Below are 24,648 nucleotides of genomic sequence, written 5' to 3'. Positions count from 1 at the left end.
TTGTTCTTAGCAATGCATATTACTAATCAAAATTTTTTGAAATATTTATGGTAGGAAATTTCCAAAATACCTTCATGGAACATCTTAATATTCTAATGATTTTTGGCATTAAAATCAATCATTTTGACCCATACAATGTATATTTGGCTATTGCTATAAATATATTACTGTGCTACTTAAAACTGGTTTGTGGTCCAGGGTCACAATTATATTAAGGTATTGTTTAGCTTCAAAAGGCTTAGAGTAGACATTTATGGATCACTTTTAAAATAAAGATTTAAAGGTTTAAAGTTTGATAAAAGTCACAGTATCTCTGTGGGTCACAGTTCAGCATTCTCATTTTTTGACAACATCACAATATTTTGTCCTGTTCCTGTCTTGTTTTGATAGGCTGAATAAGATTAAGGATTAACTCAAAGGGTGATGAAACTACACCCACCCTTTATTCTCATGTTCTTTTTTTAATTTGTTCAGGATCACATGAGGTCCCTCCCTTACACAGAAGTTATAAATGTGTGAGCGCACGAGTTGAAAAGCTCAGAAAGAGAAAATGGCTTTTGTGGAGTCGCTCCTGCAGTTTCCCAGCACAGGTACAATACTGGGAGCTTTTCTGTTGCTTCTGGTTTGGTATTTGCTTTCTTCTGGATCCAGATCTCAGAAAGAAGGGAAAGAGCCACCAGGACCCAAACCACTGCCGCTGGTGGGGAACCTGCTGAGCCTTGACATCACACGACCCTTTGACAGCTTTTTTGAGGTGAGAACTTAATCACTTAATCACATTTAAACAGTTATAGTATCCTAACATTTTGACATTTGCATCCTCCAGCTCTCCAAAACGTACGGGAACATTTTCCAAGTGTTTATGGGTTCCAAAAAATCAGTGGTCTTGGTCGGATACAAAACCGTCAAAGATGCTCTCGTGAACCATGCAGAAGAGTTCGGCGACAGAGATACTGGACCTGGTTTTAGGATAACGACACATGTGCATGGTAGGATTCTTCTTTTTTACGTCCCAAAATCTTTTAGATCTTTTAGGATGCATACCGAATTAATCTCCCATACAATGCAGACTGACACAAAATAGTCAGTCTATTTAGTCAGGTGTTGCTGAGACTCATTGCCAGATGGTTTTGTGCTGATCAGGCATCATCTTTTCCAATGGAGAGAACTGGAAAGAGATGCGACGCTTCGCTCTCACCAACCTGCGGGACTTTGGGATGGGCAAGAGAGGAAGTGAAGAGAAAATCATCGAGGAAATTCAGTATCTGAAAGGAGAGTTCGATAAGTTTGAAGGTACAAGCTGAGACACACACATGTGCAATTATGCTCTTAGTTGGTATGATACATTGAGAGATGTTTTGTTGTTTGCTTTTCACAGGGAAAGCTTTCGACACGACACAACCTGTGAACTACGCTGTGTCAAACATCATCTCATCTATAGTGTACGGCAGCAGATTTGAATACACAGACCCTGAATTCACTGAAATGGTGGACAGGGCGAATAAAAATGTTCGGGCTGGTGGATCGACTTCTGTGAGAGTAATTATAACTTGTATATTAACTAGAACTAGAAACATTGCTGACATTGGCTTTTTTAAATCTACATGAGCAGTTAAGTAAATTGTTAACTGGATTGCTCTGACAACAGATGCAATTTGCAAATAAATCAGGAATTGCAAACCAATTCAACAGCTTGTTCACAAGGACATTTCGCATCTCACAACGGGTGTTGATTTCTTCAGTTCCATATAAACAATATGTTTTTGTGAAATGTACCTTGATAACTTTCTCATGTCTCTGAATGTGCATTTCTAGCTGTGCAACATATTTCCGTGGTTGGGTCTGTTTCTGAAAAACAAAAGGAATGTTCAAAACAATATTCTGCAAAATAGACTACAAATGACCAAGTTGATCAATGGGCTTCAGGAGACTCTGAATCCAGACGACCGCAGAGGATTTGTCGACTCCTTTCTCATCCGCAAACAGAGCGACGAGGTATGTCATTTTTTTTACCCACAACATTTTCAATAATCAAGGTGAATCAATATTCATTTTGCCAATTGCATTTGACAGAAATCTGGCAAGAAGGACTCATACTTTCACCAGGAGAATCTTGTGGTGACGGTGGGAAATCTGTTTGTCGCTGGTACTGACACCACAGGAACGACTCTGCGCTGGGGTTTGATGCTTATGGCCAAATACCCTCATATACAGGGTAAAAACACAGTATGGTCAAGAGTTTTTCCTCAGTGGTGAATTCAGTGTTGTTCAAAGGAACAAACTTGTTGGGTTTGTGTGCAGATCGAGTTCAGGAGGAGATTGACAGAGTCATTGGTGGACGTCAGCCAATGGTGGAAGACAGAAAGAAATTACCGTATACAGATGCTGTGATCCATGAAACTCAGAGAATGGCTAACATAGTACCCATGAACCTACCACATATAACCAGCTGTGATGTAACCTTCAATGGATACTTCATCAAGAAGGTCAGCCAGTAGAATAAATATGTATAAGGCCTAGAGAAAATGTGCATCTTGAAAATCAAGGTTTTTGGTCATTTCTCCATTTTCTAGGGCACCACTGTAATTCCTCTGCTGACGTCTGTTTTGAAGGATCCAAGCGAATGGGAAAAACCAAACAGCTTTTACCCAGAACACTTCCTTGATGAGAAGGGACAGTTTGTCAAGAGGGACGCTTTCATGCCCTTTTCTGCAGGTACAGTAAAACTTCAGTTCAAGGCCATAACCATGTCTTGTGTGCAAATCAGTGCAAAAACAATGGCAAAAGTAGTGTAATATATGCCTTAAAGGGGTCCTATTATGCTTTTTCACTTTTTGAACTTTAGCCAGTGTGTGGTGTGTATGTTTGGGCATAAAAAACATCTACAAAGTTACAAATCTCACAGTCCACTCTAAAGGGAGATATGTTTTAAAAAAAATCCCTTTTCAAGAACTACAACGAAACCGCTCAATTGGACTACAGCCTTTTTTTTTCTCGGAGGCTATTATGTCACAACGTAAGTCCCGCATACTGAAATTCAATACGTTGGCGGGTGGGGAATTCGCCTAATTTTAGCCATGTATTATGGACGGCCGCTTTTGGGATGCTACAGCGAGCCTCAGATCGGCTCGTTTAAACGTAACTTTAACAAAAAAGTACGCAAACTGCTCAGGTAGCCATGCTGAAAAGTCCAAAATAAATCGATCCATAATGAAAAAAAGTGCCTCATATGGCTCCGGGGCGGTCGGTAAAAGCCTCCTTTAGCGATCAGATGTGTTAGATTATTGCTTCTGCTGCTGCTGCAAGCAAGTACAAAACCTGCTAGTGCCAAAGCTGTGAGTATTTAAGACATAAATAGCATAAAATAACCCGCAGCAGATCTGTACAGGTGGAGCTGGGGAAGGTGGGTTTCAGAGGAACTCTGCGAAAGAGGAAGCATGCTGCAAAATGCCCAAGTGAACGATACCAGCCATTTCAATAGCTGCAAGCTGCATATGCAACAAGAAACCAATCAGGTTTTGCCAAGTCGTATAACTCTGTGATATCATCAGGTAAGTGTAACAACCCGTCAGTCCGTGTCATCTAGAGTTTCATAGCAGAACTAGGTGTTTATCACTTCAAAACAGCTTAATTGAACAAAAAACCCAGTAGTTTGCATCACTGGTTATACTGTTGGTCGTTACTGTTTGGCCCGCCTTCTTTGATTTGGTTGGTTACTGCAAAGATTTGGACATTTTTAGTGTTGTTTGAACCTCTCTCTCTTTCTTTCTATCTCTCTCACACACACAGGACGTAGGGCTTGTGTTGGAGAGAGTTTGGCCAGGATGGAGCTCTTCCTGTTCTTCACCTCCCTTCTTCAGACCTACCGCTTCACAACTCCACCTGGAGTCTCTGAAGATGAGCTGGATCTCAATGGAATAGTCGGACTGACATTGAATCCATCGCTACACGAGCTGTGTGCGATCAGACGCTCCTGAAGAAAATATCAAGTGAAAACAGAAACAAAACTCAAAAGAGTTGGGTGATTCTTGCACTTGTTTTAGTTTCTGAGTAATATGCTTGGCTATACCGCTTGTAAGCACTTTCAGTAGCTGTGGTCTGCTGAAAGCCTCAAAGGCATCAGGGTTGAAGTAGAGAGAGTACAAAGACGCAGTTTTATTCATCCACAGGCATCTTCCCATGCTTTGCTTTTCTCCTTATCACTAGGAAAAGCAGTGAAGACTTACATCGCTTATATTGTTGCCCTTCGACTGAAAACAACAACCAAAAGCCGCACAATGTGGCATCTTATCAGTATGTTATTTTCTGAGTTGCACTGCCGTAAAAATAGCAACAGTGCAGCCATTCATATCATTGAATTAGTTGTGGCCCCCATAGTCCATAATATGTATAAACCAATGTGGATTTTTTTAAATAACGTAAGTCTTTCATGAGTATTCTGCAACATATTTCAGTAAGAGACATCATTTATGTTATATTAAGCCATACAAGTCTTAATACCTGGGATTCCTTTAAAAATGTTGGTGGCAGCCAGTCAAACACAATACACATATTGTTTTAAAGCAGCTTTATCAAGCAAAGTTAGCTAATATATGTTAAATATTATCTAGTTACGTGCAATAATGCCTGTTTATATAAACAGATTATATAAAGAGAAAATGGTCAATTATTGTCAAGTTTTGGGCTGTACTAATTGGTCAGACTGGGAAAAACATTTGGAGTATTATAGATTGCCAAAAGTTATAAATCAAGGAGAAAGAGTGCAAAAGGCATTTGTGGTTGGCCAAACGGAACCAGAATTTCCAGGGAAGAAATTTTGACAACATTCATGTTTGTTCTTATCATTTTCGGTCAGATGAAATATTAGGCTAATATCTTAATACTGCTTGTGTGTATCTTTACCACCTATTAACTTTAGTTTATCAAAATATTGTACCCTTTCCTGCTTACTAAGTCCTTCTCATTTTTTTTCAACTGGTTTAGACAGCATAAATTAGCAGAACAATGTATTCAGTGTATTAACCATGCAATCCATGCTGTTGTGTACATCTGAGTATTGCTAATACGGCCGCGCATTCGGGTAACTGACCGAATCGTGATGTAACTGCAAACCCTCTATTAAAGGATGACTTCCTTCAGAACCACATAGTGGCATTCCGATATAACCACATGGATTCAGTTGGTAGACAAGCAGTACGGTAGTATGCCATATGCTAATTGTCCATTTGAAATAGTTTTTAAGCACAATATCAGTTGATAAGACCAGTGAAAAAAGAGAGGCCACAGTTCATTTTGCAGAGTTTTACGAGTATATCGCTCTCAGTAAAAAAGTACAAAGTTGTGGTCGGTACCCTATAGGTACAAAAGCTAAAGAATCTTTGTGTCACATTTACCCCTAAATGGTACAGTTAATTATTTAGGCAAAATAAGAGGGATCATACAAAATTCATGTTATTTTTTAGGAGGAAATAATAGTTGAATTTACACAAATCACCCTGTTCAAAAGTTTACATACACTTGATTAATACTGTGTTGTTACCTGAATGATCCACAGCTGGGTTTTTTTGTTTAGTGATAGTTGTTCATGAGTCCCTTGTTTGTCCTGAACAGTTAAACTGCCTGCTGTTCTTCAGAAAAATCCTTAAGGTCCCACAAATTCTTTGGTTTTTCAGCGTATTTGTGTGTTTGAACCCTTTCCAACAATGACTGTATGATTTTGAGATGCATCTTTTCACACTGAGGACAACTGACAGACTCATATTCAACTATTACAGAAGGTTCAAACACTCACTGATGCTCCAGAAGGAAAAACCATGGGTCATTTTTATAAATTCTACTATTGTTTTCTCTTGTGGACTATATGAAAATGTCTTTTTATGTGAACTATCTAATTCAGGTCAGTACTAAATAAAAAATAAACATGCATTTTGTATGATCCCTCTTATTTTGCTAAAATAACTTTTGACTTCAACTGTATTTGAATCTAAAATGTACGTATTAGCACCTTCTGAAATGATACTGTTTTTTCTGAGAGGGCATGGGTTGAAAAGACAGCTAGTAATTCCACTATTTTATGCCATTTAATTACCGTGAGTTTGCGTTGTTGAACCTGTCAGCACAAGTGTGTAAGAATCAAAACACAAAATGCTACAGCCTCTGTGTTCCTGTCAACCCCTGACACAGTTAGCAATAATAGCTAATCATCCTCAGACAGGTGAAGGTTCAGTCATGGGAATAGAGGACAAATGTCAACCCAAAAGATATTTAGGTCACTAATGTCTGAACCTCACTGCATGAATCAGCTGGTGTTTCGGTGATTTTAAATGAATGAACAACAGGTGGAGTTCATCACATTAACTATCAACATAATACACTAATGTTTTGATATACTGCAGTAAAAAGATGTTTAATTACATTCGGTCTGATCTGATCTACGTTGAAACTGTTCTTTAATATAATAATGAAGCGTTACTCTTGCCAAAATCATCACTCATATGGCCGTCAATATATCAGAGTAAATAAACAGTGAAACTGAACGGAGGTAACTTTCCCTCAGCCTGCTGAGAATTAATCTTTTAAACTAGGTACGAGCCTATAAAAAGTTAAACCCAAGTGAATTAAATCAGTTCTCAGAATTCAGAAAAAAGGTAATAACTGCAAGATTTTGCAAGAAAACGTCAGAATTGTGAGATAAAAAGTCGTAATTACCTTTTTATTTTTTATCTTCCCTTAAATCAACTGTGTTTTCAAGAATATGCATCATATTCCACATTGACATCTGTCTAATTTGACTCGCTTCTATTATCTGACAGATGAATTTGTGCCAAAGTATAGCGTTAGATTGCACATACTGTACAAGTTTTGACATCAGTTTTAGAAGATATCGCAAGTATTTTATTTTTGAGAGCTTATTTGATTGACAGGATGAAAAGTTTCTGTGACGAAATTGCATTGCCTAATCAGGTCTGTGAAAGCTGGTCTGAAGTCACTCCAGGTTGAAGTGTGACAGAGGTGAGAGATGCACTCATGAACTTTGTGCTAACAGGATTTGTGTGTGTAATTATGTAATATATGGGCCATTGCACAGGGTTGGTTCAAAGTCAGACTTTTGTACATAATATCTAAGGTACATATTTCTAGTGATTATGCAGTTAATTCTCTTTTTGTATTTTTAGAAAGTTTTGGAATATGTGTCCTCTCCCCAAATTTGTCACTAACGAAACACAGAGAGGGTTACATTGACCTAATAAGATTTTGCTTACATCTTCCTTGTAAATATATTTTTTCTATTTTATCAAACATTTTCAGAGGTACATCAATAATAATTACAATTTTACCAATATTTCAAGTGTGATTTATGAGATTTGGTCTATTTTGATTCTAATCTTTCTTTGCAAAAGGCAACAAGTTGATCATACTGATTTCAAACTTAAAAATTAAATAGTCTGAATACACACTGAACTAAAAACTATCATAACACTTTATTTTTGAAGCGTTTGATTGCTGTAATAGCCAATAAAGGTTTTTCTATTGATTATTGAGAAGGGTATGAATAACTGTGGACTTGCCACTTTTTGTTCAAATGTAAATAAAAGCTGAGAAATATTTTTTTTTTCACAGTGATGCCTCTTGTACATCATCTTATTATCTTTTTGGAGAAGCCTGTGTTATTTCCGGTCAAAAAAACAACAACTTGCTTTTTGAATAAAGGTAATTTTAAGTCTGAATTTGCCAGGGGTATGAATAATTTTGGGCTTGACTGTATGAAGTAAATAATAAAGCTCATAACAATTTTTACTTTTTTGTTGGAAGTAAAGATTGGTGTTACTCATCTGAACACAATACAAGGTGGCGGTAGGTAAGAGGTTACGCAGGTTTTAACTTGCAGATCTCTGTGTGTCACAAGTCAGACATGCCCATTATTAGCTGATTACTATAAATTGTAGACAGTGTCACAATATTTAGTTCATATATAAACCAGAAGGCATGCAATAATATTTGTGCAAAGATTGTGTTGGACCTAAACTTTTGCTTTTATGGCATTATTGGTAGAATATTGTTCCTGGCATGTTTAAACGTGTTGAAGAAAATAGCTGATTCATCATAGCATGTCACATCCATGCTAACCACACCAACCCTTTTCTCACTGATTTAAAGATAAAAAAAAATAGTTTTAGGTCCCTCCCTTACACTGGCTATAAATGTGCGAGTGCATCATTTGAGGAGCTCAGAGAGAAAATGGCTGTTGTCGAGTCACTCCTGCAGTTTCCCAGCACAGGTACAATACTGGGAGCTTTTCTGTTGCTTCTGGTTTTGTATTTGCTTTCCTCTGAATCTAAACCTCAGAAAAAAGGCAAAGAGCCACCAGGACCCAAACCACTGCTGCTGTTTGGGAACCTGCTGACCCTCGACCTCACGAGACCCTTTGACACCTTTTTTGAGGTGAGACCTTGACTCAAACACATAGTGATAGAAGTCTAACATTTTGAGGTTTGTTTGTGAATGTGTTTGTGTCCTCCAGCTGTCTAAAACCTATGGGAACATATTCCAAGTGTCTTTGGGTCCCAAAAAAACGGTGGTCTTAGTCGGATACAAAACCATCAAAGAAGCTCTCGTGAACCATGCAGAAGAGTTCGGCGACAGAGATATTGCACCTAGTTTCAGGATAATGAACGACAAACATGGTAGGATGCTTCCCAAATGATTGTGTGAGGTGTAAATGCTAAACATTTTGCAAAACAAAAATGTTGCATATTTATAAAAACAGCATGTTGCTGGGACTTACAGTAAGATGGTTTTGTGCCAATCAGGGATCATCTTTTCCAATGGAGAAAACTGGAAAGAGATGCGACGCTTCGCTCTCAGTAACCTGCGGGACCTTGGGATGGGCAAGAGAGGAAGTGAAGAGAAAATCATTGAGGAAATTCAGTATCTGAAAGGAGAGTTCGATAAGTTTGAAGGTACAAGTTGAGACACACACATGTGCAATCATGCTCTTAGTTTATAAGATCCATTGAGAGACGGTTTGTTGTTTGCTCTTCACAGGGAAAGCCTTCGACACGACACAACCTGTGAACTACGCTGTGTCAAACATCATCTCATCTATAGTGTACGGCAGCAGATTTGAATACACAGACCCTGAATTCACTGAAATGGTCGACAGGGCGAACGAAAATGTTCACGTTGCTGGATCGACTTCTATAATGGTAGTCCATATCAAACCATCAGTGAAACACAAATGACATTTAATGAGCTTAAACAACTCCTTTTACAGTAGATTTAGTTCACGAATAACTGACAGTCATGACCTAATATCTTAGAGCAGGTCTCGATTTCTTCAGTTTCAAATAATAAGGAACAATATGTTTTTGTGAAATGTAGTAAATGGAAAAAGTGCACCTCTGGAGAATGTGTCACTCAGTTTTTCTTGTGTCTCTGATTGTCCATTTCTAGCTTTACAACATATTTCCATGGTTGGGCCCAATCATAAAAAACAAAAGGATTCTTAAGAACAATATTGCGCAAAGTAGACAACAGATGACGAAGTTGTTTGATGGGCTTCTGGAGACTCTGAATTCGCATGACCGCAGAGGTTTTGTCGACTCCTTTCTCATCCGCAAGCAGAGTGAAGAGGTATGTAACATTTTCGATAAAATAGTCAAACATTAAGATGGTGAATAATTATGCATTTTGTTGATTGCATTTGACAGAAATCAGGCAAGAAGGACTCATACTTTCACCAGGACAATCTTATGGTTTCGGTGACAGATCTGTTTGTCGCTGGTACTGACACCACAGGAACAACTCTGCGCTGGGGTTTGATGCTTATGGCCAAATACCCTCATATACAGGGTAAAACAGTAAAAATAAAAGTTATAATAAAACAATACACGTTTTTTTAATGCTGAATTTAACGGAGTCTAAAGAAACAAACATTTTGCATTTGCAGATCGAGTTCAGGAGGAGATTGACAGAGTCATTGGTGGACGTCAGCCAGTGGTGGAAGACAGAAAGAAATTACCGTATACAGATGCTGTGATCCATGAAACTCAGAGAATGGCTAACATAGTACCCATGAACCTACCACATATAACCAGCTGTGATGTTACCTTCAATGGATACTTCATCAAGAAGGTCAGCCAGTAGAATAAATATGCATAAGGCTAAGAGAAGATGTGCATCTTGAAAATCAAGGTTTTGGTCTTTTCTCCATTTTCTAGGGCACCACTGTTATTCCTCTGCTGACGTCTGTTTTGAAGGATCCAAGCGAATGGGAAAAACCAAACAGCTTTTACCCAGAACACTTCCTTGATGAGAAGGGACAGTTTGTCAAGAGAGACGCTTTCATGCCCTTTTCTGCAGGTACAGTGAAACTTCAGCTCAAGGCTGAAACCATGTCCGCATTGGCAAAGCAATTTTTGAAAGTAATGGTCTTTTTTATATAAAGAAAAACTTGCAAGCAATGCATTTGACCTACTTTCAAATAATATTTCAGACAATATTTTCAAATAAAATATGCACACACTTACTCTTAAGGCTGGAATATAGCCCACGACACAATTTTTATGTAATAATTGACTTTTTTAAATATCTTAATGCTGTTTTTTTTTTTTATGTCTTAATGACTTTTATGTCATAATTACGATTTACCAAAACAAGATATTTCATGTGAAATGGCCTTCCATACATTTAAAATCTCTACACCAAAAATTGTGTTTAGAGTAAAGTTAAAACCTACCTTCAGAATCAGCCAACCTTGATTTATGACAGGCCCAGGCTCTGACTTTCAGCAGCTCACACCAACTACTCCAGACTGTAGATCGCGGCAAACTCCTGGGCAAAAGTTGTGTAGTTTAATATTCCTCAATCATTGCCTTAAATGTTAGTTCACCCAAAAAAGAAAATTAGCCCATTTACTCACCATCAAGGTGTATATGACTTTCTTCTTTCAGACAAATACAGTCACAGTTATATTTAAAATGTCCTGGCTCTTCCAAGCTTTATAATGGCAGTGGCAGTGTAAAAAGTAATGGCCCTAGTACTGAGCCTTGAGATACTCCATACTCCACTTGTGAGCAATATGATACTTCTTTATTCACTGCCACAAATTGATGGAGGTCAGATAAGTAAGATTTGAACCATGCAAATGCACTTCCACTAATGCCAACATCAGTTTCAAGTTTATTCAAAGGAAAGTTGTGGTCTATTGTGTCAAATGCAGCGCTAAGATCCAGCAGCACTAATAGAGAGATGCAACCACGATTGGATGATAAGAGCAGGTCATTTGTAACTCATCAGCGCTGTCTCAATTCAGACAAAATTTCTAACAGGCATGCATTGCTGTCTGCCTAGACAACATTTTATTCAACCGTATAACAGTTCTTCTCTCTCTTTCTCAGGACGCAGGATGTGTCTTGGAGAGAGTTTGGCCAGGATGGAGCTCTTCCTGTTCTTCACCTCCCTCCTTCAGACCTACCGCTTCACAACTCCACCTGGAGTCTCTGGAGATGATCTGGATCTCAAAGGAATAGTCGGAATCACGTTGAATCCATCTCCACACAAACTGTGTGCGATCAAACGCTCCTGATTGAAGAAAATAAAATCAGAAAACACAGAAACAAAACATCTTACCTCATTGTAGTATGATTTGGGGGATCTTTTACACTAATTTTAGAGTGCTTGTTCTTCTGAGTAAATGTATTTTGTCACAACGACAAGAAGCTAAGAATGAACTGATTTTAAAAAGGGGATATTACTTTTAAAGATTATTTTTTTTTTTATCATTGTAAGGTGGTTGTGTACACAAACTACCAACACACATTAATGTGCAAACAACATGTGAAAGTTAGTTTTGCACCCGATGACCCCTTTAAAGGTTTTTCATGAAACCACTTAGACAAAAAAGATAATTCTTTGCAGTGTGAAACACCTTTATTTTTAAGAAGTGCAATAAAGAAGTGCAACAAATACAAATTTGAATGCAAACATTGTGTTTAGTATATTATTGCATAATGTGATGTTAGAGCTTTCCATTATGACTAGGCTAAAGCAATTGATTTTTTTATTTTTTTATTTTTATTTTTGCATATGCTGCGAAGAAATCAAGACAGATTCAGTTTCTGTCCAGTTTCACCGGCCACCGATCATGTACCACAACATTTCTCAGAATCAGAATCAGAAAGAGCTTTATTGCCAAGTATGATTGCGCATACAAGGAATTTGTTTCAGTGTTATTAGCTTCCAGTACACAGAGACAACAACGCACAGACAAAAAAAAATGAGAGAATAAGAAAAATTACACATATGTAAGCATAAATAGACCAAAAATAGAAAATAATAATAATAATTTGTAAAAAATAAATTGACAAATAAATATGTATGTAAAGTTGTGCTATAGGTGATAGGATGGAATGCATGGATGTGTTAGGGTGGAAGCAGTAGATGTCAGATTATTCCACACATTTTTATTGTACAATGGGAGGAACATTTAACTGTTCAAAAGGTGGATTGCCTGGGGGAAAAAACTGTTCATGCGTCTGGTAGTCCTGATATTTGGGGCTCTGTAGCGCCGGCCGGATGGTAAGAGTTCAAAGAGGGGGTGGCTCGGATGTGAGGGGTCCAGAGTGATTTTTTGAGCTCTTTTCCTCACTCTGGATGTGTACAGTTCTTGAAGGGTGGGCAGGGGAGCACCAATAATCCTCTCAGCAGACCGAACCATTCTCTGCAATCTTCTGATGTCTGATTTTGTAGCTGAGCCAAACCAGACAGTTATTGATGTGCACAAAACAGACTCGATGATGACTGAGTAGAACTGTCTCAGCAACTCCTGTGGTAGGTTGAACTTCTTCAGCTGGCGAAGGAAGGCCTTTTTTTACAATCAAGTTGATGTGAGTGTCCCATTTCAGGTCCTGGGAGATGAAACATCCCAGGAACTTGAATGTCTCCACTGTAGCCACAGTGCTGTCCATGGTGGTGAGTGAGGAAGGTGCAGGGGGGTTCCTCCTGAAGTCCACTATCATCTCTAGTTTTAAGCTTGTTCAGCTCCAGGTTGTTGTGACTGCACCAGACAGCCAGCTCTTTTACCTCCTGTCTGTAGGCAGACTCGTCACTGTCCCGAATGAGGCCGATAACCGTGGTGTCGTCTGCAAACTTCAGGAGCTTGACAGAGGGGTCTTTAGAGGTGCAGTCGTTGGTGTAGAGGGAGAAGAGCAGTGGGGAGAGAACACAACCTTGAGGGGCGCCGGTGTTGGTGGTGCAGCTGCTTGATGTGAATTTCCCTAGTCTCACCAGCTGTTGCCTATCTGTCAGAAAGCTGGTGATCCATTGACAGATAGGGCTAGGAACAGAAAGTTGGTTTAGTTTGGTGTGGAGGAGTGAAGGAATGATGGTGTTGAAGGCCGAACTGAAGTCCACAAACAGGATCCTCACATAACGATATGATTAAATGTGAGGTTTGGTTAAATGCAAGGCAGAGCATCTTAAAGATGTGACTTAATTTAGGAAAAAAGAAAACTTAATACTCATCTAAACACGCTGATGATTTGTGTGTGTCTGATTTAGTTCTTATAATGTATACAAAACGAATAAAAGAGCTCATAACAATTTGTCCATTTTTTGTTTGATGAGTGTCTGAACGCAATACAAGGTAGCGGTAGGCGAGAGGTTACGCGGGTTTAAGTTAAATAAAGGTCGCAGATCTCTGTGTCATAGTTCAGACAAGCTTGTTATTTGCTGACTACTGTCAGCAGTATCATGAACAAAAGCATGCAATAATACTGGAGCAAAGTCTTTATTGCTTGAATAATGTTCCTGACCTGTTTAACATGCTGAAGAAGATTGATGATTTACCACAAGGCAGTGCTTTAAGTGGCCCAAAAGAGGTGCCGGTACTCTATTTTTTTTCCGCCTCCCCTGAGGTAACAACAACTATATTGAATGGGTTTTATATACAACAGTCAACAGACAACCTTATACAAAATAATAAATCATTTTATTAGTTTGTGGATTTGTTGGTGTCATTCTCGTCCTCGTCGCCAAAAGTGCCGTCGTCCGCGGCTGCGGCACTAGTGCAGCTTTCATTAGCTTGCGTCTGACCTGCAGCGATATCATTCTGGCTTGGTGGGGTGTCAGCCAGCGAGTCCTCTGATTCTGACCTTGTTCTTTTACTACTCAGAGTCTGAAGCCAGGAGAGCATATTAAGTGTTCATTGTTTTTGTATTTTAACCGAGCAGCTGTTTGCGCGTTTTACACACCCTCTCCGGACCACGTTGAGTTGTTGACATGACAACGGCAAAAGCGACGCATGCGCTTTTCACTTGTAAAACACATTGGTGTATGGGTAATGTAGTCTCTGCTCTCGGTGGGACGAATTAGGAAGCGTGCTTGTGAAGGGCGCTCTGAAAAGCGGCAGCGCAGCCAAACGATTATAACAGATGTGCAAATGAGAGTACCGGTACGCTAAAAGCACGTTCTGGGCGCATGGAGAGGTGGCGGTACTCTCAAGAGCTATATTTAGAAGTGGCGGTACTGAGTACCGGCGCATACCGGCCCACTTAAAGCACTGCCACAAGGTGTCACATATATGCTAACCACACCAACCCTTTCTTCACTTAGACTTAAAAAAGTTTAGGTTTAGGTCCCTCCCTTATGTAGCAACTATAAATGTGCAGGTGGTTCATTTGAGAAGCTCAGAGAGAAAATGGCTGTTGTCGAGTCACTCCTGCAGTTTCCCAGCACAGGTGCAATACTAGGAGCTTTTCTGTTGCTTCTGGTTTTGTATTTGCGTTCCTCTGGATCCAAATCTCAGAACGAAGGGAAAGAGCCACCGGGACCCAAACCACTGCCGCTGGTGGGAAACCTGCTGTCCCTTGACCTCGCGAGACCTTTTGACACATTGTTTGAGGTGAGAAATTGACTTAAGTTCCTTTATAACAGTAATAGTAACCTAACATTTTGAGATTTGTTTCTGATGTTTCTTTCTCTGTGTCCTCCAGCTGTCTAAAACCTACGGGAACATATTCCAAGTGTTTTTGGGTCCCAAAAAATCAGTGGTCCTAGTTGGATACAAAACTGTCAAAGAAGCTCTCGTGAACCATGCAGAAGAGTTCGGTGACAGAGATATTACTCCTAGTTTCAGGATACTGAACACAAAGCATGGTAGGATTCTTCTTTTTTACGTCCCAAATTAATGAACAAACTGTATATGTTGCACAAGCTTTTAGATCTCCATGGCCTCTCAGGGCCAATGCAATATAGTCAAATGTGTGTGATTACTGAAAGAAATTCTCATTAAATCATTAAATTTGTCATAAATATGAGCTCATTGTAAGGATCTATACAGAATTTGGTGGGAACCAGCCAAAAAGTAAAATGCATTTAAATATGCGACTGTTGGTTTATTGCTATGCATGCTATGTCTAAAGTGATTATATGTAGGTTTTAAAACTTTTTGAAATAAACAAATTCATGACTATGCCAAAAAATGCATACTGACATTGTATACAGTGAGGGGAAAAAATATTTGATCCCTTGCTGATTTTGTATGTTTGCTCGCTGACTAAGAAATTATTAGTCTATTAGTCTATGTTTTAATGGTAGGTTTATTTAAACAGTGAGAGATAACAACAACAACAACAACAACAACAACAAAATCCAGAAAAATGCATTTCAAAAAAGTTTTAAATTGATTCGCATTTTAATGAGTGAAATAAGTATTTGACCCCTTCGCAAAACATGACTTAGTACTTGATGGCAAAACCCTTGCTGGCAATCACAGAGGTCAGACCTTTCTTGTAGTTGGCCACCAGGTTTGCACACATCTCAGGAGGGTTTTTGTCCCACTCCTCTTAGCATATCCTTTCCAAGTCATTAAGGTGTTGAGGCTGACGTTTGGCAACTCGAACCTTCAGATCCCTTCACAGATTTTCAATGGGAGTAAGGTCTAGAGACTGGCTAGGCCACTCCAGGACCTTAATGTGCTTCTTCTTGAGCCACTCCTTTGTTGCCTTGGCCGTGTGTTTTAGGTTTTCCATTTTCAATGAGGGGAAGGAGGTTCTCACCCAAGATTTGATGGTACATGGCCCCATCCATCGTCCCTTTGATGCAGTGCAGTTGTCCTGTCCCCTTAGCAGAAAAACATCCCCAAAGCATAATGTTTTCACCTCCATGTTTGACGGTGGGGATGGTGTTCTTGGGGTCATTGGCAGCATTCCTCCTTCTCCAAACACGGCGAGTTGAGTTGATGTAAAAGACCTCAATTTTGGTCTCATCTGACCACAACACTGTCACCCAGCTCTCCCCTGAATCATTCAGTTGTTCATTAGCAAACTTCAGATGGGCCTGTATATGTAATTTCTTGAGTTCAGTTCTTCACAGCGTAATGTGTTACCAATTGTTTTCTTGGTGACTATGGTCCCAGCTGCCTTGAGATGATTGACAAGATCCTCCTGTGTAGTTCTGGGATAATCCTCACTGTTTTTATGATTATTGAAACTCCAAGAGGTGAGATCTTGCATGGAGCCCCTGACCCGAGGAAGACTGACAGTTATTTTGTGTTTCTTCCATTTGCGAATAATCGCACCAAATTGTCACCTTTTCAACAAGCTGCTTGGTGATGGTCTTGTAGCCAATTCCAGCCGTGTGTAGGTCTACAATCTTGTCCCTGACATCCTTGGACAGCTTTTTGGTCTTGGCCATGGTGGAGAGTTTGGAATCTGATTGATTGATTTCTTCTGTGAACATCTGTCTTTTTTACAGCTAACAAACTGAAACTAGGAGCACTCCCTTTAAGAGAGTTTCTCAATCTCAGCTCGTGACCTGTATAAAAGACACCTGGAAGCCACAAATCTTGCTGATTGATAGGGGATTAAATACTTATTTCACTCATTAAAATGCAAATCAATTTATAACTTTTTTGGAATGTTTTTTTCTGGATTTTTGTTGTTGTTATTCTTTCTCTCACTGTTAATTCATTTATTCATTAGGTTATTCATTTCTTTGTCAGTGGGCAAACGTACAAAATCAGCAAGGGATCAAATATTTTTTTTCTTTCACTGTATGTTCCAAAGGGCTAAGGTTAATGTATGTTTAACTCACTGTGTAATCTTCTGCTGGTGAGGCTGCAGACTTATGGTCTGATGGTTTTGTGTTGATCAGGGATTGTCTTTTCCAATGGAGAGAACTGGAAAGAGATGCGACGCTTCGCTCTCACCAATCTGCGGGACTTTGGGATGGGCAAGAGAGGAAGTGAAGAGAAAATCATCGAGGAAATTCAGTATCTGAAAGGAGAGTTCGATAAGTTTGAAGGTACAAGCTGAGACACACACATGCAATCATGCACTTAGTTTATAAGATCCATTGAGAGACGGTTTGTTGTTTGCTTTTCACAGGGAAAGCCTTCGACACGACACAACCTGTGAACTACGCTGTGTCAAACATCATCTCATCTATAGTGTACGGCAGCAGATTTGAATACACAGACCCTGAATTCACTGAAATGGTCGATAGGGCAAATGAAAATGTTCGGGTTGCTGGATCGACTTCTATGATGGTAATTATGATTCATATGTTATATGAGAATTTTTTCCACTACTAAGCAACAGACAATTCAAACTTAAACTAGCTCACCCTTTTACAGTATGGAGCTCATATTATGACAATACTTTTTGAATTTGAATTGTACAAATTTGAATTATTGACAAGTGTCATTTAACAAAACTGAATATTTTATGGCATTTAACAAAGTTCTGAATTCGATTTTTTTAAACCTGAATATTGAACATTTGAAATTGAACACAACTGAATTTTCAAATCGCAGATTTTCAAATAGACATGTATTTTCAAACAGCAGATTTTTGTTCAAAGACTTCAAATATTCAGTTTTTAAAAATACAACTTTAAGTTTTCAAGATGAAAATAAATTCGGAACATCAAATTCAGTGTTCAAAATTCAAAGCGCAGAAATTTTAGATTGTACAGAAAATAGGTCAGAGGTTATGCTCAGGGAAGAGTAGATGATCTACAAAAAGTCGAACGAAGCATTTACTGTGACCGAGAGGGGGCATGTTTGGTTCACTTAGACTAGTTTTGCCGTGGTCACAAGATATTAACTCGTGGGAACGTCATATTAACTCGTGGGAGTATGATATGTCGTGGTCACAAGATCATTTTGTGGAGATAATGACATGCAGGAATCGCCGCGCGGCTGCTGCCTTCTCTTGTAGTGGAAGCGTTTTGTGCAGTTGAAGTGGTGTTCGCGACGCGGTCTCGGTGCGGACGCTGCCGCTCACAAAAAGATTTTAAAAAAAAATCTTTTGCTGCACCTGCTGCGAAGCGCCGTGTTCGTGGAAGCGGCACTTGCGCTTCGCCTCCGCGCCGCTCCCATTGAAAATGAACTAGACACTCGCGACTGCCGCGTCCCGTGTGAAAAGGCCTGAAGTGATTTGTGCTGTTTTGTGAAAGACATTGCTATAGTTGCAAACAACAAGGTCACATTTGATTTCATTAAAAATAAACAAAACATAACAGAAATGTATTATATGTGTCCTTTTATTTATAATTTATAGTCCCTACTCATGTCAGGCACATCTCTGTATTTTTTTTTGATTGATCATACTAGGGGAATTCCATTACATGATCGTCGTTTTCAACACTACCGACAAATGTTCTATTTGTTGTTAAAAATCTGGTTAAAGGACATAACATATTTTTTATCTCTGGTAGCTCCTGACGCAAAGAGACGTAAGTGGCATGGGTGCAGGTCAGGAGCACCGCTTGCCCGTTAACGGATCGGTTCTTTACATTTCATATTTGTATATTATTATTATTAAACAGTAGGCTAATACAATAGGCCTAAATTTATAATAATTAACTGGTTAGGGCTATATTTTTGGGATAAATTTATTGTTTTATATGCATGTTTCCCTTTCAGTTCGTATAGTGCTTTAATTAACTCTCTGTATAATTATGCTAGTATTAATATGCTAAAATATTTTGCAAATACTGTAAACGCCTGACAATTATGCCAATTAAGTTTTTACTTTATTAATGTATTTACCCCAGTTTGTGACGGTAAATGAGTATGTTTTGTTCATTGTGTTTCAAATGAAACTGCGTGAATGATTTATTCCTTAACTATAAAAATGTAATAGTTTATCAATAAGCCGAAATGAAATATGTTATATTCACCCTTTAATCTGCACTTCCAGTAAAAATTCCTCGTCGGCAAAACTTTCAGAACCTGAAGTCAAGAGATCTCAAGAATGATACAAAGCTATAGACAACTAACACAACCTATTATAGCCCACATACAATAACAGCCTAGATATGTTATGTAGTCTAATTTGCGCGCGTTGGGGAGTCGCTCTCTAAACTTCGGGTATTAAAATTGCCTTTGAATGCGCGTGCGCGTTTTGCTTTCAGTTTCGTTTTACGCAAAGCCGACTGATAAAGAAGTGGGTATATGCCGTATAACTATGTATACACTGCCATCTTGTGGCCACGACATATTATCACGCTCCCACGAGTTAATATGACCTTCCCAAGAAATAATATCTTGTGGCCACGGCGTATTATCACGTACCCACGAGACGAGTTAATATCTTGTGACCACGGCAAAACTAGTCTAAGTGAACCAAACATGCCCCCTCTCGGTCACAGTAAATGCTTCGTTCGACTTTTTGTAGATCATCTACTCTTCCCTGAGCATAATCTCTGACCTACTTTCTGTACGATCTGAATTTCTGCGCTTTGAATTTTGAACACTGAATTTGATGTTCTGAATTTTTTTTCATCTTGAAAACTTGAAGTTGTATTTTTAAAAACTGAATATTTGAAGTCTTAGAAATCAGAACAAAAATCTGCTGTACTGAAAATACATGTCTATTTCGAAATCTGCGATTTGAAAATTCAGTTGTGTTCAATTTCAAATGTTCAATATTCAGGTTTAAAAAAATCGAATTCAGAACTTTGTTAAATGCCATAAAATATTCAGTTTTGTTAAATGACACTTGTCAATAATTCAAATTTGTACAATTCAAATTCAAAAAGTATTGTCATAATATGAGCTCCATATTACAGCAGATTTAGTTCACTAATAATTGACATTTCGTGCCATCAGTTGAGCCCACACTCAAGGTCCAATAATATCCTGGTACTCGGCTCATTTCAATTCAGACATGAACAATTCAGTAAATAGTTAACTGGGTCATTCTGACTGGAACATTAAATCAAAACATAACAGCTGATATATTTTCACGAAATTTAGTGGGGTAAAAAGTGGAAAAAAAAAAGAAGGAAAAGATCTGATAAAGTATCACAGATACCTTTGAAAGTGCATCTCTGGTGATCATCCGTCATTCAGTCTCTATTGTGTGTCTGATTGTCCATTTCTAGCTTTACAACATATTTCCGTGGTTGGGCCCATTCCTGCAAAACAAAAGGATTGTTGTACGCAATATTCTGAAAAACAGAAAACAGATCACAAAGTTGATCAGTGGGCTTCTGGAGACTCTGAATCCATACGACCGCAGAGGCTTTGTCGACTCCTTTCTCATCCGCAAACAGAGCGAAGAGGTACTTAATTTTCTTTGCTCATCACATTTTCACTCAATACATTCATTCTTTTTTAATGAGTTTTTTTAGCTCAGTCAATAAATGATTATGAAAAGTGAATAAACATGCATGTTGTGCATTGTATTTAACAGAAATCAAACAAGAAGGACTCATACTTTCATGATGAAAATCTTATGATGTCTGTGATAAATCTGTTTGTCGCTGGTACTGACACGACAGGAACAACTGTGCGCTGGGCTTTGATGCTTATGGCCAAATACCCTCATATACAGGGTAAAAACACAGCAATGCCAAGAGTTTTTCCTCATTTTTGAATACAATGGTGTATAAAGGATAAAACGTGTTTTGCATTTGTGTGCAGATCGAGTTCAGGAGGAGATTGACAGAGTCATTGGTGGACGTCAGCCAGTGGTGGAAGACAGAAAGAAATTACCGTATACAGATGCTGTGATCCATGAAACTCAGAGACTGGCCAACATAGTGCCTTTGAATCTACCTCACGAAACCAGCTGTGATGTTACCTTCAATGGATACTTCATCAAGAAAGTCAGTCAGAAGAATAAATACTGTACATATAAGGCCTAGAGAAGATACCATGTGCATCTTGAAAATTAAAAGTTTTGGTCATTTCTCCATTTTCTAGGGCACCACTGTTATTCCTCTGCTGACGTCTGTTTTGAAGGATCCAAGCGAATGGGAAAAACCAAACAGCTTTTACCCAGAACACTTCCTTGATGAGAAGGGCCAGTTTGTCAAGAGAGATGCTTTCATGCCCTTTTCTGCAGGTACAGTGAAACTTCAGCTATAGGCCACAATAATACCTTGAACATTCAGGGGACCAAAGCCGTTTTAGATAGTGATGATCTTTTTCTTTTTATAAAATAACAATAAAAATAAAGCGCTAGAATTTATGAAGTAAAGCATTTTAACTGTTTGCAAATAATATTTTTTTGTAAAATATGCACACATTTATTCAGAAGACTGGAATATAACTTTAAAAACAACCTTTATTTCATAATTTATCTTTTTTATGTCTTAATGCAGTTTTCTACTACTTATTAATGTCATGACACTGAATGTTTGTCAGCATTTAAATGCTATCCTATAATTTAAACTTCTGTAAGTCATAAATCAGATTGTATTGAAATGTCATAATTAAGATTAACCAGGCATGATTTTTTTTCTTATGAGTAACGGCCTTCCATAGGTACATTTAACATTCATACAGCAAGAATTGTGCTGAGAATAAAGTTAAAACCTACCTTCAGCCATTTGAACTTGATTCGCAACTTCTCCAAATTGTAAATCGATGCAAAAACCTGAGCAGAAGTGAAAATGGCTCCCTTAATAGTTGTCGTCTCCTCACATTCAATTATGAATTACACAAATCACTTCAAAACAGCATAACTGAACAAAAATATCAAGTAGTTTGCATCACTGGATAAACTGTCGGTCATTTAACGTATCTCTCGTGAAACAGTTGTCAAATATGAACAAATACTAATTGTTGAGGTACTTACATTCCTCTTTTACCGCTAAAACTAAGCGTCTTGACATTATTCGCGCCGTTCGCGTCCTCAGCAAAGCCCGCCTTCTTTGATTTGATTGGCTACCGCTACCGCAATCGAGCGTTGTTAGACCCTCTCTCTTTCTCTCTTTCTCTCAGGACGCAGGATTTGTGTTGGAGAGAGTTTGGCCAGGATGGAGCTCTTCCTGTTTTTCACCTCCCTTCTTCAGACCTACCGCTTCACAACTCCACCTGGAGTCTCTGGAGATGATCTGGATCTCAAAGGAATAGTCGGAGTCACATTGAATCCGTCCCCACACAAACTGTGTGCGATCAAACGCTCCTGATTGAAGAAAATGTGATCAGAAAACAATTGTCATCAGAAACAAATGTCACCTCGTTGTAGTATGAGTTGGTTGATTTCTGCACTTTTTTTTAACAATATGCCTTTTCTAAATAAATGTATGTAAATCACAAGCGATGTATGAAACCATGACTTTTATTATAAAACTTCTCAGATAATTAAAAGGTTTAATAGAAATAAAACATTTTGAGGCTAGCTGCTAAATTATTAATAAACTAAGGATTCCTTGCATTTCACAGCGATACCCCATGTCTTGTTTAGAATAAAGTTAAAATCTACCTTGAGCCATTCAAACTTGATTTATGACAGGAGGCAATGCCACTATTTCCATATCTGCTAATGATTAGAACATGTTTGCCATCTGTCAATGAATTCATTCACTACTGTTGTGGTGAAAATTGTGTTTTTTTTTTATCCTCACCTTATGGATTTTTTTGGAAACACACATTTTACCTCACATTTAAAATGTGTTTTAATGCAAACAGTTTCTTTTGGTGGTGATGATGACTATGTGGTCACCTTATCAAGGGCGAAATTGTCAATCACACATTGGGGGGGACAGCTGTGGGACTTTTTGTGTTTGCGCATGCACACATAAAAAAAAAAAAAAAAGCCAGAGTCCAAATGTTTGTAATTGTATAACACAACAAGGAATTTTATTACATCTGATCGTCAAACCAACGTATACTCACCCTGTAATGATTACAGCATCAGCATACAGGCTATTAAGTCACAAAGCTGAATTTAAAGGGATAGTTCACCCAAAAATGAAAATTCTGTCATCATTTACTCACCCTCAAGTTTTTTAAAACCTGTAAGAATTTCTTTCTTCTGCTGAACACAAAAGAAGATAATTTGAAAAATGTCTGTAACCAAACAGTTGATGGACCCCATTGACTTTCATAGTAGGTCAATGGGGTCCATCAACAGTTTGGTTACAGACATTTTTCAAAATATCTTATTTTGTTCTATACTTTAAAAAAAATCACATTTTCTAAAAATCTAAACATCTTTTTCCCTTCATAATTCTCATAAGAATGGCCATGATCCACATATTTTATTTCCTCTAAACTTTGCTTTTTTGTTTCAGTAATTAAACATTGTTCTAAGGGGCGGCTTGTTACCACATCTTACCCTATAACGTTACATTCACTCACAATGAATGTGAGTTAACCCTTGTGTGGTGTTCATATTTTTGTTATTCAGCCAGTGTTCGTGGGTCTGGTGGACCCGCTGCATTTTGGGGTTTTTAATTCAACATAATCAACCAATTTATGTTAAAATACTCAACAGATATTTAGGCTACTTCATCCCAATTACAAGCAATAGAAACAGCATTTATGGTTAATATTTCCTCTCTAGCTTTGTTAGATCACATTTAAGAATTGTAACCTTGTGCGGGAACGGCAGGGGTAGAAACAAAACTCACTTTTGCACTCACACTCTCTCACACTTACACACAACCTCTCTCTCACATGCATGCACACACACACACACACACACACAGATATGTGGTTCATACAGGGAATCTCCATAGGCGTAATGGTTTTACAAATGTACAAACTGTATAATCAATGCCCCTACACTAACCCTACCCCTAAACCTACCAATCACAGAAAACTTTTGGCCTTTTTTGAAGTTCAAAAAACACCATTTAGTATGTTTTTTAGCCGTTTGGTTTATGAGGACACAGATGTCCTCATAAACCATGTTTACGTTGTAATACCCAAGTCATTATACACATTTGTGTCCTCATAAACCATATACTATACAAGAACACACACACACACACACACACACACACACACACACACACACACACACACACACACACACACACACACACACATTTGAATACTTTTATTTGGATCTAAAAGACATTACAAAGAAAACAAGATCCAAATACTCTGGGAAGAGTCTTTGACAGGGTGACAGATCTACAATTCATGGCTCACATACTTGTACAGGTCCTTCTTTTTTTATAATACTCGGCACATTAGGGATAAAGGAAACATCTCCGTCTCCATATTTTCATGCTCCCTATAATGGCTGAAACTGAGCAGAATTTTGCAAGCTTTTTTGCCTTCTTTTTTTGTAGCCCCCCTAATTGCATCCCGCTAATCACACTCTTATGGACATGACCCAAACTTCCAAATACCAGAATTATCAATCTACAGGTATATCCAAGTTGGAGGATGAGATCTAC

The 24,648-nt window shown here is 38.3% G+C and overlaps 1 protein-coding gene and 1 pseudogene across 1 annotated transcript; both read left to right on the top strand.

Moving 5' to 3' along the window:
* The first annotated feature begins 550 nt into the window (after positions 1 to 550).
* LOC141291974 (uncharacterized) lies at positions 551 to 11,953 on the top strand (annotated as a pseudogene).
* A 2,720-nt stretch (positions 11,954 to 14,673) lies between these two features.
* On the top strand, positions 14,674 to 22,555 carry LOC141293177 (cytochrome P450 2K1-like). Its single transcript, XM_073825248.1, has 9 exons — positions 14,674 to 14,902; positions 14,994 to 15,156; positions 17,155 to 17,304; positions 17,388 to 17,548; positions 20,392 to 20,571; positions 20,703 to 20,844; positions 20,933 to 21,117; positions 21,215 to 21,356; positions 22,238 to 22,555. Exons 1-9 carry the CDS (start codon positions 14,699 to 14,701, stop codon positions 22,423 to 22,425), a joined length of 1,515 nt encoding a protein of 504 aa, XP_073681349.1. The 5' UTR covers positions 14,674 to 14,698; the 3' UTR covers positions 22,426 to 22,555.
* The last annotated feature ends 2,093 nt before the right edge of the window (positions 22,556 to 24,648 follow it).

Source organism: Garra rufa, chromosome 19 (assembly GCF_049309525.1).
Source record: "Garra rufa chromosome 19, GarRuf1.0, whole genome shotgun sequence".
NCBI classification, from domain to species: Eukaryota; Metazoa; Chordata; class Actinopteri; order Cypriniformes; family Cyprinidae; genus Garra; species Garra rufa.
This window is presented reverse-complemented; position numbering and strand designations above follow the sequence as displayed.